At 36.1% G+C, this 16,931-nt stretch overlaps 1 protein-coding gene across 9 annotated transcripts in view; it reads right to left on the bottom strand.

The window, feature by feature from the left end:
* LOC109409854 (endophilin-A) overlaps positions 1–16,931 on the bottom strand; it is a 188,848-nt gene that overhangs the window by 93,044 nt on the left and 78,873 nt on the right. For all 9 annotated transcript variants that reach the window (XM_062855695.1, XM_062855699.1, XM_062855697.1 and 6 more), the window contains exon 2: positions 7,189–7,676. In XM_062855695.1, coding sequence (XP_062711679.1) covers positions 7,189–7,233 — 45 coding nt within the window. In that variant the 5' untranslated portion in view covers positions 7,234–7,676. The remainder of the gene's footprint in view (positions 1–7,188; positions 7,677–16,931) is intronic.

The following is a 16,931-nucleotide window of genomic DNA, read 5'->3' as shown; positions in this document are numbered from 1 at the left end:
TGTAAGTGCATCTGCATACTTTCGAGGATAGTTTGAATAGGATTTGTGCTCTGGTCAAGGATGGAAATTTAGTGATCATGATAAGATCCTCAATGTGTCGCGGTTGAAGCACATCGCGCGATCATAGCAACAACGATAGAAAGTTGTCGTCGAGCATTATAACAAACCACGCTCAACGAAAGTTGAATCGCGAGGCATGTGCGGCCATGATGCGATCGTTATCATGAAGTGGAAGTGATAAATACCGAAAATCATTCACTTTTTGTGCATTCTTGTTACTCTAATATCAAGATATGCCCATGAATGTATTGATTTCAATCATGAATTCAGTTTATTGGTCCATAAGTGGTTCAAATCGTGATGAATAAAATTTATCGCGACTTGTAATGTGATCCGATAACGTGTGATCCCATGATAAAGCGTGCATCAGATGCTTTGATTGCCTGTGATCTCATGATACAAGCACGGGGCGAGGGTGTCGGCATCATGCTACTGCAAGAGCAAAGGCAATCTTGGATTTTTCGTATCCTGTATCATTTGTCACTAGAAGTGATTTTCTTCCATCCTTGGCTCTGGTGCATCAAGATGATGTTTCCACGAGTCTAAAGAATAATATTTGTTGGGTGAGGTCTAATGAATAATATCTAGTTGCTTTCTTCCAATTTATTCTGAATCAAACATCTAATATGTTGCTAAATGATGGGTTGTAGGTGAGTACCGATGTAATTTTCGACAACGTTGCGATGTTTTATAATTTATTTCAAGGTGTTTTCTTTAAAAAATTTCAGCTAAATATTTTGTGATTTTTCAAGCAACATAACAATCTTTAGAATAACTCAAAATATCTATAGATAGTATGAAAATAATTCTTGATGTTGGGTAATTCACCAATCGTTAAACAGTTAGTACTGAAATCCTCGTTTTCATTTGACTTTCTGTGAATAATTTCTCGGTAGTAGAAATAACATTCGTGATCGTCTATGTTTATTCATTTCTTACATCCTTAATTTCCATTTTCTAAGAGAAATCAGTACATTTATACCGGAAGTCGGGAGCCCAAATATTGAACGCATCCTTAAGCTAGCCCATCCCAAAGTTGATCGATTCTCGCTAATTGTTGAATAGTTCACAGTGTTAGTCGAATTTCTAATTTATCTAGGGTGATAAAGGGTATTATCGTCAGGTTTGTTCGTCATGGGGGGTTTTTGTAGGCCAAATGGCTTGAAATTTGGGCATATTACTCAGCTTCGTTGAGAAGGATTTGTAAGTTCCCCTATTAAAAATATGTCAGATTTTTATTTGAGGGGGTAGAAGCAAAGGGGTGTAAGTGACAAAACCCACTTTCGAGTAAATGAGGTTTGAAGTTTTTGACCAATTTTTCATCCCATACAAAATGTATGGAGTTTCAAATTCAACCCAATTTTCGCTGATTTATTGTAATTTTTCCTATCATCGTATAAACAATCTTAAAAAAGTTCCTGAAAGCTTGAAATCTGAAGAATGTTATGATATCTCAGCTCAAAATCGACAAAATTTTCACTTACACCCCTTTGATTCTGGGCCCCTCATTTGTAGATGTCATCAAAAATTAAGAACGGTTTCGAAGAAGTTTTCGGGGGTTCCAGAGAACTTCTGTGGGGAATTTTAGAGGCGAATCAAGGGTTTTCAAAGAATTTCAGGAGCGATCCGAAAATATTTCCGTTGAATTGACCCCCTGAAACCCCTAGAGCATCCCTGTAACGCCCGTGCAACCTCCCCGAATCTCTGAAACGGCTCTTGAATTCTTCTAAAAGCACTTGAAACCCTTCGAAACGTCCTTGATCCTTCTGAAACTCTCTGATATCCCCTGTAACACTCATGGAAAGCCCTGGAACTCCCGGAATACCCCTGAAACGCTCTGAAACTCCTGAAACGCTCCTGAAATCCGCTCTAACATCCCCGTAACACCACGCAAACTCCTAAAACGCTGCTTAAATCCACAGCAACACTCTAGGAGCGCCCTTGCAACCCCCTGAAATCCCTAGAACATCCCCAGAATGCCCCTGAACCTCTCGGGACTCCATGAAACACCTCTGGAACTCTTCTACGTTAAGACCCTTTTGCAACTCCCTGAGATGTCCTGCAACGCTCTTGGAACGCCCTAAACTCCCGGAACACAACTGGAACGCTCTGAAACCCCGTGGAACACCTCTGAAGCTCCTTAAACTCTAGAATGCCCCTGAAATCCACAGTTATATCCCGGGTAGACGAGAACCTTATCCCAAATCGAACATTTTTTGCTGTCATAGCTTGATGTGATGTTGATGAGTTGATTAAAAATCTAATGAATATCGCACGAATAGCTCAAAGTGATTATGATATAAGTTTTTGTGCTTCTCGAAATAACCGAAATTTTTTACATAAGAACAAGTTTAGCCCATAGAGATGGCTCAATGTTAGTGAAATGCCATGTGCCCCTTTCTGAGCTGTGGAAGCGAAGAACCGCATGCTCTTACTCCCATGTCATTTACAACAGCAAGCCACAGTTGAGTGGTAAGCAACGCCGCCTGTGAATCCTAAGGTCGTAGGTTCGATACTAAATGCTGACATTTTTTTATTTTTTGTTTCTAGAAAAAAGTGACAAAACTAGTCTGCTATTGTTTTGATCTTGTAATATCCTAACAAACTGTTATTGAGTAGTTCACCATATTAGATTTTGCTATTATTTCTGATCCTTTACTTCTTATATCAATCAAACCAATATCAGCTTTTGCTCTTCAGTAATTCAATCAATAAAAACTGAATGTGCTATTCATCAGATTTTTCCAGCTACTCGGGATCCCTTACACCCCCTGGAAAACCCCTGAAACCCCTTGCAAACGCCTGAAACCTCATGAAAACATACCCTGAAACACACTGAGACCATCTGCAATACCTCTGGAACTGGAACGTCCCAGAAACGCTTTGATTGAAGATTTATGAAAAGACACGGTGTTTCCTGAATATGTCTAGATAAAAACAAAATACATCCCGTCCTTTTTTTACGTTGATCGTTGGCCGAGCAAAAAAATTCTAATACCAAAACAATGAGCAAAATTGACACTCTGAAACATTTTCACGATTGCTATAATTGTGAAGAAATATAAAAAAATGTTTTCTCTTGTTGGTGGGATGTTTATTTGCTCAGCAAACACTGAACGTAAAACGAGGTTGAGGTGTATTATTTAATACAGGGGATGGCCAAAATGTTTGGGATAGGCAACTTTTTTTCTCCCACAAAAAAAATCAACATGCTGTAACTTTTCATAGAGTGCATCAAAAAATCTCAAATTTTGACTGTTTGTCAGCCTATTATATGTGCATCATTGGTACAAATTTGGGCTCGATTGATTAATTTTTCGCGAAGTAAGAACCGTTCGGGTAAAACACTATTATTTAGACAACTAATTTTTGAACTGTCATATCTCGGAAACCAGTGAACCGAATTGAATGATTTTTTTAACGTTTATCAACAATATATTGATACTCAACACGACGTTTTAAAATGTAATATTTTCTCATGCCGAATCAAGTTATACCGGGTTGAAATTTTTACCCATATAGAGGAAAATAAGTAAAATTTACAATACCACACTAAAATTACTAAATGTGTTGTTCCTTGAATCTAAATAGGCTCTAATATATTTGATTAGAGATAACTTGAGAACAGAAGTGGAAAATCTTTGGATATCAACACTAAAATTATTGACATTGACATAAAAAAATACATTTTTTCGAGAAAAATCCAAAAAGTATCAATCCATGATAACTTTTTTCTACGTTTAAAAAGTACCTATGTTTCAATAGTTTATGAAGCATCTACATATTGTCAGTGTACGTTCAAAATTTCATTCAATTCGGTTTACTAGTTTCCGAGATATGACAGCTCAAAAATGAGTTGTCTAAAAAATAGTGTTTTACCCGAACGGTTCTAACTTTGCGAAATATTAATCAATCGAGACCAAATTTGTACCAATGATGCACATATAATAGGTTGACAAACAGTCAAAATTTGAGATTTTTTGATGCGCTCTATGAAAAGTTATTGCATGTTGAACTTTTTTGTGAGAGAAAAAAAGTAGCCTATCCCAAACATTTTGGCCATCCCCTGTATGTGCAGAAAAATCAAAATCGGTTGAGAAATAACTAAGCTAAAGCAGAACGCAATATACAACCAGTAATTCCCCTTCAGATCGAATAGATACAGAAAATAATTTAAAAGACGGCTGATTTTTTATCAAAAATATAATGTTATGTGTAGCTAATACAATGAAAAAAAAAACATAAGGATAGTTTGAGTGTTGGGATAATCTGACAATAAGATTTTTGAAGAAATATGAAAAACTAAGAAACATACATCTCTGATTTTTTTATATGTTACGCCAAATTTCCTGAATTGTTTGATAAAAATATAAAATCAGGGTACCTCTCATTGGTCCAAAGAACATGAAAACGTGAAAAAACTAATATATTTGCATATTTTTTGCACAAAAACACAATTTGGCTTATTCAACGTATTTTTCCTGAAAACCAGAACTCAATAGCTTTTCGATTCTCCCCCATCTACACAAAAAAAAAATTAAGTTAAAAATAGGTCAACTGGTTCAAAAGTGGTGATTTTTTGAACATTTTTAGTTTTAAAAAAATCTTGATTTTTAGGACCATCTTACCTGAAAATTGGTCACCCTAATGACGAAATAAAAAATACGGGTCTAATTATTTTCGATGAACTACAAACCCATCAAGTTTCATGATAATCGTAGTTGCACTATATCGTTGTTCTATGGAATGGCAGTATGAACATATGATATGAGTTGTATTTGCAGAGAGGAGAGAAAGAAAGTGCATAGAAAGATACAAAATAGCAGGAAAGGGACGGGCCAGGGATTGAACCCAGGACCTTCTGCATACGAATCATACGCGGTAGCCACTAGACCACCTGTTATAAATTTCTCTTCAAAGTGTTTCTCGAGAATCTCACCAAATACTGTACCAGAAAATTACCAGATTTTTATTCAGGGATTCTGCTTAGTGGGATATACAATTTTTGCACATTTATTTTGAAATTTCTTGTTCGCGCTACCAACATTTCGAAAAAAAGTTTGGGCTACGGAAGTTCTGCACAATTTTACTGTGCCAAGAATTAGCATAAAGGAAAAATTCACGAATAAAAAAACAAAAAGGACAATATTACCGAAATTAAATCTATTTGCACAGGACGTTTGGTATACATTACCGATGATACGGTAGAGTTAATCGAACATTCGGTAATGTGTTGCTGAACTTTGGTACCCAAGTAACAATTCTATTGGTGATTGGTTTTGTTTGATTTTTGTTAGAATTTTATCATAGCAGTAGCAGAGACTCACAGTTTTATGACAACATTATATTATTATAAAAACCATCGATGAAAGGTTTATAGTATACTTGAAGCTATCCATAAAACCAGAATCTAGGACTAAACAAAACTCTCTGACGCGCAGCATTGATTATAACAATAAAATACCTTTTTGATAGATTTACTGCCGTTTACAACTGGTATAAAACTGCCCGAGCTCTCAACAGAATTCTCGGCAAAATTCTGCAAAATATTGCTGAAAACGTTTACAACAGACGATTAAAGGAATAGAATGAACATGGAGACATATACTGAAAAAGGATGACAATACCCTATCTGTGTTGGATATCATAACCCAAACCTCGTTGAGATTCGTTCATTTACTCGGATGATATTCTTAAGTAAGAACTGGATGCATTCCCTTGTTTTTTTTTTGTTTTTTTTTTGCTCTTATAACACTTAAAATGCTACTTGGGTAGCGTTTTGTTAAAAATTTCTAAAATCTGTACTTTTTTCCTAAATGGATCATTGAAGCCGACTTTTCAGCTACTCACCGCATCAAAACAAAAGCGCCACCGTATATGGACGGCAATACAGTGACAGCAGTCGAGTTACTTCAACACACAAGGCTACGGTGGCGCTATCTGTTCATTTCATAGCGGTCGTTTTGGTTATTTGGGTTACGTACAAAAGGCTAAAATAACAAAAGGTTGAAACACGAAAGGCTGAAATTAAAGAAGGTTGAATGCATCAAAAGGCTGAAATAACATAAGGCTGAAACAGTGATTCGACTAGTTTTCAAACGCACCAGCCTAAAGGCTAACCTCAACACTAACAACTCTGACAAACAGATCACGCCAGTTGGGAATAATTACATACGTTCATTGATTTCACGATGTTTTTTGAAAATTTGCTTGTTTTTCGATTACCCAGCTGTGGCACTTGCATTGGTTTTGCTCGAGCTTGACGATTGACCGTCCTACCGTCCCTAGTTTATGATTGGCAAAACTAAGCCATTTTGAGGGAACATGCTTTAGTTACTATGTTCTGAATCGGAAAGTTTCACAACTGGCCATAATGCTATGGATTATTGAACGTCTACCAAGACGTCTACATTACTAAGACAGTATTTTCCAAAAGAATAGCATATATTTCAAAGAAGGGAAAATCTCTGATGATGTTGTTTTAGTAGTCGTAATGACAACCATCTTCAAAACAACATGACTCAAAAGAATAGCTCATGTTTAAAGAAGGATAAATTAACGATATGAATATTATCAGTTCCTTTTTTGTGTTCGTTGTTGTGCACCATTAGTCTTTCCACTATAAGCTCAGATTCGAAACTAGGGCCCCTGCTGAGGGCTACGCGTACGATTCGCGTTCGGAACAAGAACTTTTCATTATGAAAATTTTCTTTACTTTCTTTGGCATTGAGTATCTTCGTGCCTGTTACGCGATATGCCAAAGCTGAGAAGCAGGCTCGATCCCAGTTCGGTCGTTTCTCCAAGGAAGGGAAGACGTGCTATAAGTTATATATGCATTTTCGAATTTTCAGCCTTTTCATTTTTCAGCCTTTTGTACCTTCAGCCTTATGTTACACTTTCTTGATTTCAGCCTTTCGTATTCAGTTTTTTGTGCATTCAGCCTTTTGAAATTCAGCCTTATGTTACAATCCCGGTTATTTTAGTGATCCATTAGAACAGTTTAATAATTTCCTTTAACGTGTGATTTTTGAGCCAATTGTGCAAGTTTTTCACAAAGTCATCCAAAAAGCTACCATAAATCGATGACCAAAACTATAGTAGCAGCACGTTTCTATAGATGTGACTTACCTGATTCGCTTTGTTGATCTGCTTCTTCAGACCAGCGAAAGCCATGATGTTACTAATTTTGAGGCTGTTTTATTGAACCGGGCGCAGCGCGAAAAATTGACGATCCCGCTCTAGCAAACTTGCGAGCGACTACTGGATTTTCCCCGTCTACTGGTTAGAACGCCAACCGACCTAATTAGCACACTTCACTCACAGGCTTTGTTCTACCGTTGATGCCGTGTGATGTGTGTCACTTGCTTTGCTGCTTTGAACTACTCAATTTTCCACTAACAAACAAGTGACTCTCTGATTCTTTTTAGCACTTTCACTGCACACAATGCACTTTTTTCTTTCTTTTCAAATGGAATAAACTTCTTCGAGATTTTTTTCCAATTGCTGCCAATGCCACGCAGAAAACGATCAATCACACAAACCGATTCCTACTTCCTACACTGAGTGAGTATTATTTTTTCCCAATCAAACACTACTGATGATGTTGCCTGCTCTATCTATCGGACGGGGTACATATTTCCAATCGACGCAGAACATCCAACGACGGACGGAAGGCAATCAGGATGGAGCAATCAGCATCGGTATCGTTTCCAATCCGGAATGAGACGTCGCATTCAGCATCACGACGGTATCGACACGGCACGGGCAGCACATGAAAATAAAGGAGAAAAGAAGAAAATTCAACATCTTGAAGTATACGAATGTAAATCTGGGGCACTTGAGCTTTTGAGTTTGCGAGTTGTGGAACGAGTTTCTGCAATGATGACATCTTTAATTCATGGGAAACTCAAGATTGGTTGAAATTTAATGGTAATTGAAAGAATAGATTATATTCAAAACTAAATTATCGTAGTAAAATTGTCTCATGAATGTCTGGGGTGTCCACTTTTTAATTTTCTTTATGGGTGCATCTTCCCAGCATTGTTCCTAAGAGTAGCCTGGACAACATTATCAAAAGGAACATTAATGTTGTTAGTATTTAGTCTGGAAAGTATACCGAAGACTTCTCAATGTATTTTACCGATTTGAAGCAATAAAACATATTGAAAAGTTACTATTTTTTCTAGAATGTGCTTTCACTGTAAGTCGTTTTCATAATATGTTATACATGGTTAACGATAAGATCTGTAATCTCACAGTTGTGCATTCATCCAGCGTAGATAGTAATATATGATATTACCATCTCTAGTAATCAGAAACCAGAATCCTTCCTAATAAGGGGTACATTTCCTCCAGAATTGCTTCACATCGACAGAAGAAAGCGTTCTCTGCTTTACTGTCTACAATGATTCGATGTCAGGCACACGAAATACCATTTCCCACTTCGATTTTCTTCACAAACACCCATCCGACTAGTGAGCGGATCGATACCTCAGCGAAAACATTCTCGACTGTCAAGCTTATTCACCGAAGAAAGTAGGAATAAAGATGTACCAGAACGTCCAACACCAGAGAACAATTGTATCATCCATTCATAATCGAAAGACAGCCCGTCAGACGGAGGGCGGTTGAGAATTAGTCTGTCGAGTCTTCCTGCTTGAGGGTGGGAATTTTCCCACACATAAAATCCACCCGCCCTCCTGCTGTCGGCACAATTTTCCATAAGAACCCACGCAGGATTCTGAACGACTTGTCTGGTAGTATCCAGCAGCAGTCAGTCAGTACCCTACATACAGAGTACGCCTTAACTATGTAAACCTACGCATCGAGTTACTCCTGCTGGCTGTAGGTGCATGCTCAATGTTGGGCGGCCGTCGGCCGCCTTATAATCGACTCGAATGGAGTGGATGATTCTAAAGCTGTACGCCATGATTCATAGAATAAAAGATGGTCTTCAAAACACATACACAGAATTCACGTCTATATTTGTATGTCACGCTTTGGCTCAAAAACGGGTCAACAGATCTATATAGTTCTTATGTAGTTGGATTGTAGCAGAAAATATATTGGAACCCTACAAATGCTCATTTTATTCTCCATACCGGACCCCACTTTTGGTAAAGTGTCGAAAAATAAATCAAATAGAACATTACAAATGCACAAACTATCAACGTGCAACACTTAGCATGAATTGTGCCCTGTCACTCAAATGGATAACGAAGTTCGAATCCAGGATGACGAGGATTCATAATTGTTCTTGATCCATCAGTCAATCCAGTAAATCCTGTAAATCGTTTTCTTCTTGGTAGGTTGTCTTTAGTTCGTAGCAATAGTTGCTTTCATTGCTTGTGTTTGGTCTAGGAAGTGCTAATCATTTCAGGGCACCCCGTTTCGGGTTTCAATAAAAGACCATCTCTACTTTGATGTCCGTATTAGGGTACGGCTTGCATGTCTTGTAGGTAATCTTATCCCGAATTGGTCAGAGCGCTACAAATGCTTAGTTAGCAAACAGGAACATATTTACGAGCGAAGGTATAACATATAAAATAACGTTCGTAAAAATCGAAGAATTCTCCTTCAATCGGTGAAAGGGTTCAAGGAAAAATTATAAAACTACTTTACAAACGTAACACAACATTACCATTGCGGCATGGACTCGAAAAAATCGCAACCATGACATCGTTGTCTATACTCTAAAGTTGTTGGGTTCCAAAACAACATTGTTGAACACTACAAATGCTCTATTTTAGTATTCGTATTGGAACCCACGATCCAGCGCTGTCTAGCCTAATCATACACAGCCATTCATTGAAAGAACGCTGCAAAATGGTAGAATTGACTACCGTCAAACGGGGTTACTTGCAACAGCGGTGTAACTTGCAACACGATGACATACACTAAATGTGAAGTATTTTCTAATAATAATGAAAACTAGTATCCCCTACTATTTCGTTTAAAGAGATTATGAGTATCAAGGATCGATTCAGTGGAAAAAATAGTTTTATTTCTTTGTTTATTGTTTAGCTACACCGTTAAAACAGTTTACTCATTTTAAGTCATAAAAACAAGTATGAAAATCGTGCTTCACCTCTCCCCTACGGTAAGTACGATAAGTCTGATGACCTTGCTTGCAGTTAGGGTATCTAATAGTAGGCTTGGCTAAACGATAAAAGTTTGATAAACTTATCGACTAAGTAATGTAAAAAATCGTTATAATATTCGACAACCATTATGAAGTAACTTGCAACATTTGAATTTTGACAAAATCTTAAATTATTTATCTTCATTTTACGATAATTTTGACAGAAATAACCGAAATGGATCATTTATTGATTACGTAACGCGTTCATTTTCAAATGACAATTCATTTTTCCATTTTTGCAAGTGACCGTCCAACATTGTTGGGATATACAATATTTTGAAGTTTTATTCGTGTTTCATTTTGGTAAAAGTGCAATTTAGTTTATGGACGCTTTAAAACAACCAACAACATCAATTCTGAGCCTAGATGGAGTAAATTATTTTAGCTGAATACCAAAATCAGCGATTCTGATATTAACGAAGTTGAATAGGTGTGTTTCAATCATGTTATTTTCGCTGAAATTGCCAAACACCACTTCAAACTGAAAACTACTTAAAGATGACTCACTCTACCTTTTCAAGAAATGACAATAATCATTGTTGACATTTTGTAACAAGTGCTGAGTCACAAGATCCACATATACTTTATGTTTAAGGGACGTAAGACTGTTAAACGATATACTCTTGCTTGCAATAGCTATCAACCCTTTCACGAAAAATTATATGTCAATTGGTTAGCGTACATCTTTTCAATGCATTTTTCATGCATCACATCAAAAATTTACAATACGACTAAGCACTAGAATGTTAGTGCTGTATAATGATAGCTAACTTAGCCTCATGTCCTGTGTTGCAAATTACCCAACAGATGTTTACTCATTTTATTTTTTGGGGAAACTTGCAACTAGCATGTATTTCGCACCTCGTGATAAGGTGGCAAAGTTTTTTGGTAAATCAAGTGCTGCATAGTATTCTACTCGGGGTAATTAGCGTACATGATGCTTTACAGGATGTTTCAAATGTTTAGATTTTCAATGATATTGCTTCAAAGTCGAAATGTGTTACAAGTTACCCCATTTGACGGTACTTCTTTAGTTTGCTTGTCATTATGAATGCTTGCAGCACATCGGAGATGTAAGAAGAACAAGAATTGAAGGGGCCAGGTCTACTCTGCAGCGAAAACTCACGTTCGAGCTTTGTTATGAAAAATAAAATAGAACCCTATAAATGCACAAATATAACATCACAACACTATCAACATCAACACTTAAGTTCTCATCAGTTATCCAAATGGATAACGAAGTCCGAACCCAGGATGACGAGATTTCATAATTGTTCTTGGTTCATCAGTCAATCTTGTAATCGCATTTTTTTTTCTGGCAGATTTCCTTTTATTCGCATTAGTTGTTTACATAGCTTGTGTTTAATCTAGGATTGTTTTTAATGCTAAGGGGGCATCCTGATTCGAACTTCAATACAAGACCATCTACATTTTGATGTCCGTATTAGGCGACGGTTTGCGTATCTTGTACTTTAACTAAGCGCTACAAATGTTTTTTTTTACGAAATCTGGCGAAAATTATTATTAATTTCTCTAAAGATTCCTTTAAAAAAAAACTGTCAGCGATGCCTTCAGAAACTATTCCAGAGTTTTTTTTTTCAGAAAATGTTTCAAAAGTTCCTTAAAAATCTGTACTGGGGTTACTTTGGAGAATCTTCCAAGGATTTCTCCAGAAATTCCCACAGCAACTTAAAAATCCTCCAGGAATTCTACTAGGGATTCCTTCAGAAGTTCCACAAAGAGTTGTGTAAGAACATTAGTTTATGAGTTTTTGCAGAAATTCCTCCTGGGATTTCTTTAAAAAAAAAAACCTTCAGAGATTTACCCTATTCTAGATTTTTTTTCCCGAAAAATCCTTCGATGATTCCTTTAAGCATTCTCTCAAGCGATATTCCAATCATTTATTCCAAATGTTTTTTCCGAATAACTGGCAGAAAATCTTCCTGGGACTTCTTTGGAAATTCCTCCAGGGACTCAATAAAAAAAATCGGATCCATTCGGGAATTTTCTGCAGGAGTTTTTCGAGAGATTCTTTCAGAAAATCTTCCATAGCTTTTATAACAAATTCGAATAAACATTTCTTAACAAATATCTCCAGGCTTTCCTCCCGAGATATATTTACAAATTCCTCTAAGGATAACTATGAAAAAATGTCTAAAGAATCTTTGATAACTCTTCCATGGACCCTCTAAAACATCTTTCACGAGTTACTGAAAAAATCTCCAAGGGATTTTTAAAGAAATTCTTTCAGTGACTTCAAAGGGAACTCCTCGTAGATTTACTTTAAAAAATCATCCAGGAAATCCTAAAGAAATTCAGTCAGAAATTCTTTCACAAAATTGTCTAGGGTTTCCTTGTTATCCAAGAACTTCTTAAGAAAGTCATGCACGAATAGTTTCCTAAATTTTTGCATGGATTCTTGTAGAAAATACTTCAAGAATACCTTTCAGAATATCTTGCATATATTGTTCCAGAAATTCGTAAATTCAGAATTTCTTCAAATTTTTATCATCATGCATTCATCCAGAAAAACTTACATGAGCTTTCTCGAAAATACTGCATGGCTGGTTTTTTTTTTCTCACAAAACGATTCACGGATACATTGAGAATCAGAAATTCAGAAGTCATTAAAAAAAACTTAGAAGCTTTCCAAAGAACTTTCTTCAAAGATTGCTTTAGAAAATCTAAAAGAGATTATTTAGGAAATTCTCAAAATTTCTTCACATTTCAAGACATTTCTCTTCAATAAATTGCTCCAAGGATTTTTGAAATTAAGTCTTAGAAAATCCTCCAAGGATTCCTTCAGCATTTTTTCTACAGATTCTTACAGGGATTCTTATGGAAAGGCTGAAAGACATTCTTGCAAAAAATCATTCAGAAAGTCACAAAGAGATTTCATCATAAATTCTGCCGGGTATATATTTTCTCAGAAATTCCTTCAAAATTTCCTCCAAGCATACCTCTAGGAATTCCTCTATGGATTTCTCCAGGAAATCAATAACAAAATTGTTTGGGATTGTTATTAGGGGACATCTCCTAAACAATCATCTCCAAAAATATTTCAAGAGGTTTTGTTAGGTATTTCCAGGGGTTTCTAGGTATTTCTTCTGGAATTTCTTCATAAAATTCATCTATGAATTCTTAAAATATTCCCATTTTTTTCAGAAATTCATTCAGGAATTCATTTTCTTAATTTTTTTAATTCTTTCTGATTTTTTTTCAGCAAAACTTTCGGAAATATCTTTGAGACTTAAGGCGAAACTGGAAGCATTTCCTCATTGTCTTGGTTTTCGATTTTTCATTAAATAACGAAGCAATATTTTTAAAATCGGTTTTCGTGCACGAGTAGAGTATGGATGAAAGTATCTCCTGATTTTTTTGGTGGTGAAAATGTTTTCCGTTTTTGCAGAAACCATTTTTTTGTGAAATTTGGTTTAAAAATGGTTTCTGCAAAAACGAAAAACATGTTCACCACGAAAAAAAATTCAGGAGATTCCTTGATCCATACTCTATACGTGCACGAAAACCGATTTGGAAAATATTACTTCATATTTAATAAAAAATCAAAAACTAAAAAATGAGGAAATGAATCCAGTTTCGCCTTAATCAATATTCTCAGAAATTCAAGCAGGGATTTCTTCAAAAGTTGTTCCATAGATTCTTTCAGAAGTTGTTCCAACAGTTCCTTCCAGGAATTTGCTCGAGCGGTTCCATCAGAGAATTAAATGCTTGTGCAATAAATTTCAGGAACTCATCCATGGGAATGAATCAGTGAAGGGGCGCTGAAATCGGGGAACCTTGACTAACTAGCTCTGATTTTACCATGACAGCCCTGGAAATTATTTATTACACATCTCGTCAGTAATCTGCCGAAGCTATACAGGGTGGCAACGTAGAAATGATACACTCGAAAACTGATGCAAAATTCAAACAGGATTTAATTTTTCTGCAAATTCACTTTTAATAACACAACAAAGTATTAAACTTACAAAGTATTTATTTCAATTAGAATCATTCCGCTTTGTTTTAAATTACGACCCGCTGACGGTTCTCGAAGTTATTACAAGTCGCACGCACCTCTTCGTCCGGCATTTCATCCCAAACTTTTACCAAACGGATTTTGAAGGTATCCAAACCCAAGATCTTCGCGTCACCCAGGTTCCCTAATATGTATTACCATGTACAAAAGTCCAAGTGGGTTCAAATTGGGAGACGAAACCAGCTATTCCAATGAGCTGATGAAGCACGGTAAATTTTGCTTGCATCACTGTTCAACAACCACTGCCTTATGCGTCGGTACTGAGTCCTGCTGGAAACAAAAACTTTCTTTTCCAAGCAGTTTCTTGGCACTAGGGAATGGGTGATCTTTGATGACGTGTTGTAAAAAGCACTCTTTGTTGATTTTTGGACCCTGTCGATGAACAACAATGGTAATTGGTCTTTTGTTGATATGGCGCCTCAAACCATCACCGCTGCAGCGCTTTGATATCGTTGAATATCTTGTTTTCCGGCAGGAACTTCACGAAGACTTGCTTTATACACACGATCATTTTGTTTATTCAGAGACGCTTCCAAAGTGAATAAAATCGTCCGAAAAAAAATGTTGTGAGCAGCGTGCGTCTTGAGCAGAACAAGAGATCTGGCAACCCTGTCAGAAATATTCTTCAGAGTCAATCCGTGAATGCTTTGTTTCTTAAAAGCCCCATATCTAAGATCCCGTTTCCCCAAGCACACTTGTATTCAATGCAATAGCATGAATGGCAACGTATGGCTCCCAAACTAGTGTATCACTTTCACGTTGCCACCCTGTACAATCACCTACAAATTTTGGAATTGAATCAGCTGAGTACACGCCAAGATAGTATAGGGCATCTAACAAAAAATATCAGAAATACATTACAATTCTCGGTGAGGATGTCATAAGGAATGTTGAAAGAAGTTTTCTATTGAGGAAAAATCTGGCGAATGAGCAGCTTGCATACATCCGCCAAAAATGTTGTCATTGCTACGGGATCTGTAGAAAAAATTCTCCACTTATCGTTATAAAAACGAAATATTTATAAAAAATGACATGACCAGAAGCACACAACAAGATCATAACAAAACTATGACAACTGTTGTTAGAAATAACAAGAATAGAATTCTGTTATAAGGATTTTTGCATTTGAATATTTGTTTAAACATTTTTTATGATTTCTGAAACAAAATTGTAACAAAACTTGTTTATTCAAACAGATGTATAACAACATTTGTTATATTATGCATTATAATAAAATTGTCTCCAATATAATTTCGTAACATGTTTATTGTAATATTCGCTATATTTTTTTCAACAAAATTATTTCAGAGTTTATGAGATTGTTTGTGTTCTTACGAAAAAGATTGAATATTTTTGTTATTTTGGTCACTCTAGCCAAAAGATCTATATAAAAACTCATAACAAATTTGTTCAGAAATATATAACAGCACTTGTTATAATTTTGTTATCATTTCACAAGTTTAGTCTATCAAAATTTGATATAATCTTGTTATGATTATATCTCAACTAGTTATATTTCTGTTTTAACTTGAACGAGTTTTGTTAGATTTTTTTTTTTATATTTTAACTACTAACGGTACATGTTTTATAACAACCGTTGTTTCAAAAATCATTGTAACAAAATAACACAACCTGTAATAATTTTGTTTTTTTTTTCATCTAGTCGGGGAAGTATGAGATTAAGGTAACAGTTCTCAGTCGATCCACACAAGTTATAATACTAAATATGTCATGAGGTATGCTTTGGCGCAACTGCAATAACAGAGGAGCAACCGCGGGCGGTCAATCATGCTCATGCTCATGCTCATGCTCATGCTCATGAGGTATGCTTTGGCGCAATAATGGGTGCTCAACAAAACAATTTATTGATATACAGCGCTCCACGTGTCAAAAGGCTGAAAACCCCAGTTTTAAACTGATTAGATACCTAAAAAATGGTTAAAATACGAGGATCCACTAAACCGAGGTGCTGTATTCATCTTTGTAACTCTATTCACGACTTGTGCAAGTATTCTTTTTTTTTTGGAAAATTGCGTGGCCAAATCAGAAACACTTTTACCCAAAGAGATACATAAAAGCTGTTTTTTTAAATTTCTCTCGCTTTTTGATAAAATTTTAATCATTTCACAGCTGTATTCATAATGAACTGCAAAGCTTTAATGCACGAAACATAATGCAAACCAATCAAGATCAAAACTCAATAGCTCACTATGACCAAAACAGACGACTAATCAAAGCTGATGCTTGTACCCCAGAGGTTTCTAGAGACACCAATTATGAGATGCTATTCAGGTCCTTGTTCAATTCAAACTTGCCTACCCGGGTAGACGGGAATATCTAAATCATATCTCAAATCGAACAATTTTTGCTGTTATAGCTCGATGTGATTTTGATGTGTTATTCAGAAATCTAATGAATATCGCATTAATAGCTCAAAGTGATATGATATCAGTTTTTGTTCTTGTCGAAATAGCTGAAAATTTCTACATAAGAACAAGTTTAGCTCTTCTGCACGAAATGGAACGCATACACCCATAGAGATGGCTCAATGTTAGTGAAATGCCATAAGCCCCTTTCTGAGCTGTGGAAACGAAGAACCGCATGCTCTTATTCCCATGTTATTTACAACAGCGAGCCACAGTTGAGTGGTAAGCATCGCCGCCTGTGAATCCCAAGGTTGTAGGTTCGATG

Source organism: Aedes albopictus, chromosome 3 (genome assembly GCF_035046485.1).
Source record: "Aedes albopictus strain Foshan chromosome 3, AalbF5, whole genome shotgun sequence".
Classification (NCBI taxonomy): domain Eukaryota; kingdom Metazoa; phylum Arthropoda; class Insecta; order Diptera; family Culicidae; genus Aedes; species Aedes albopictus.
The sequence above is the reverse complement of the archived record's forward strand: the minus strand, read 5'-3'. Positions and strand labels throughout refer to the sequence as shown.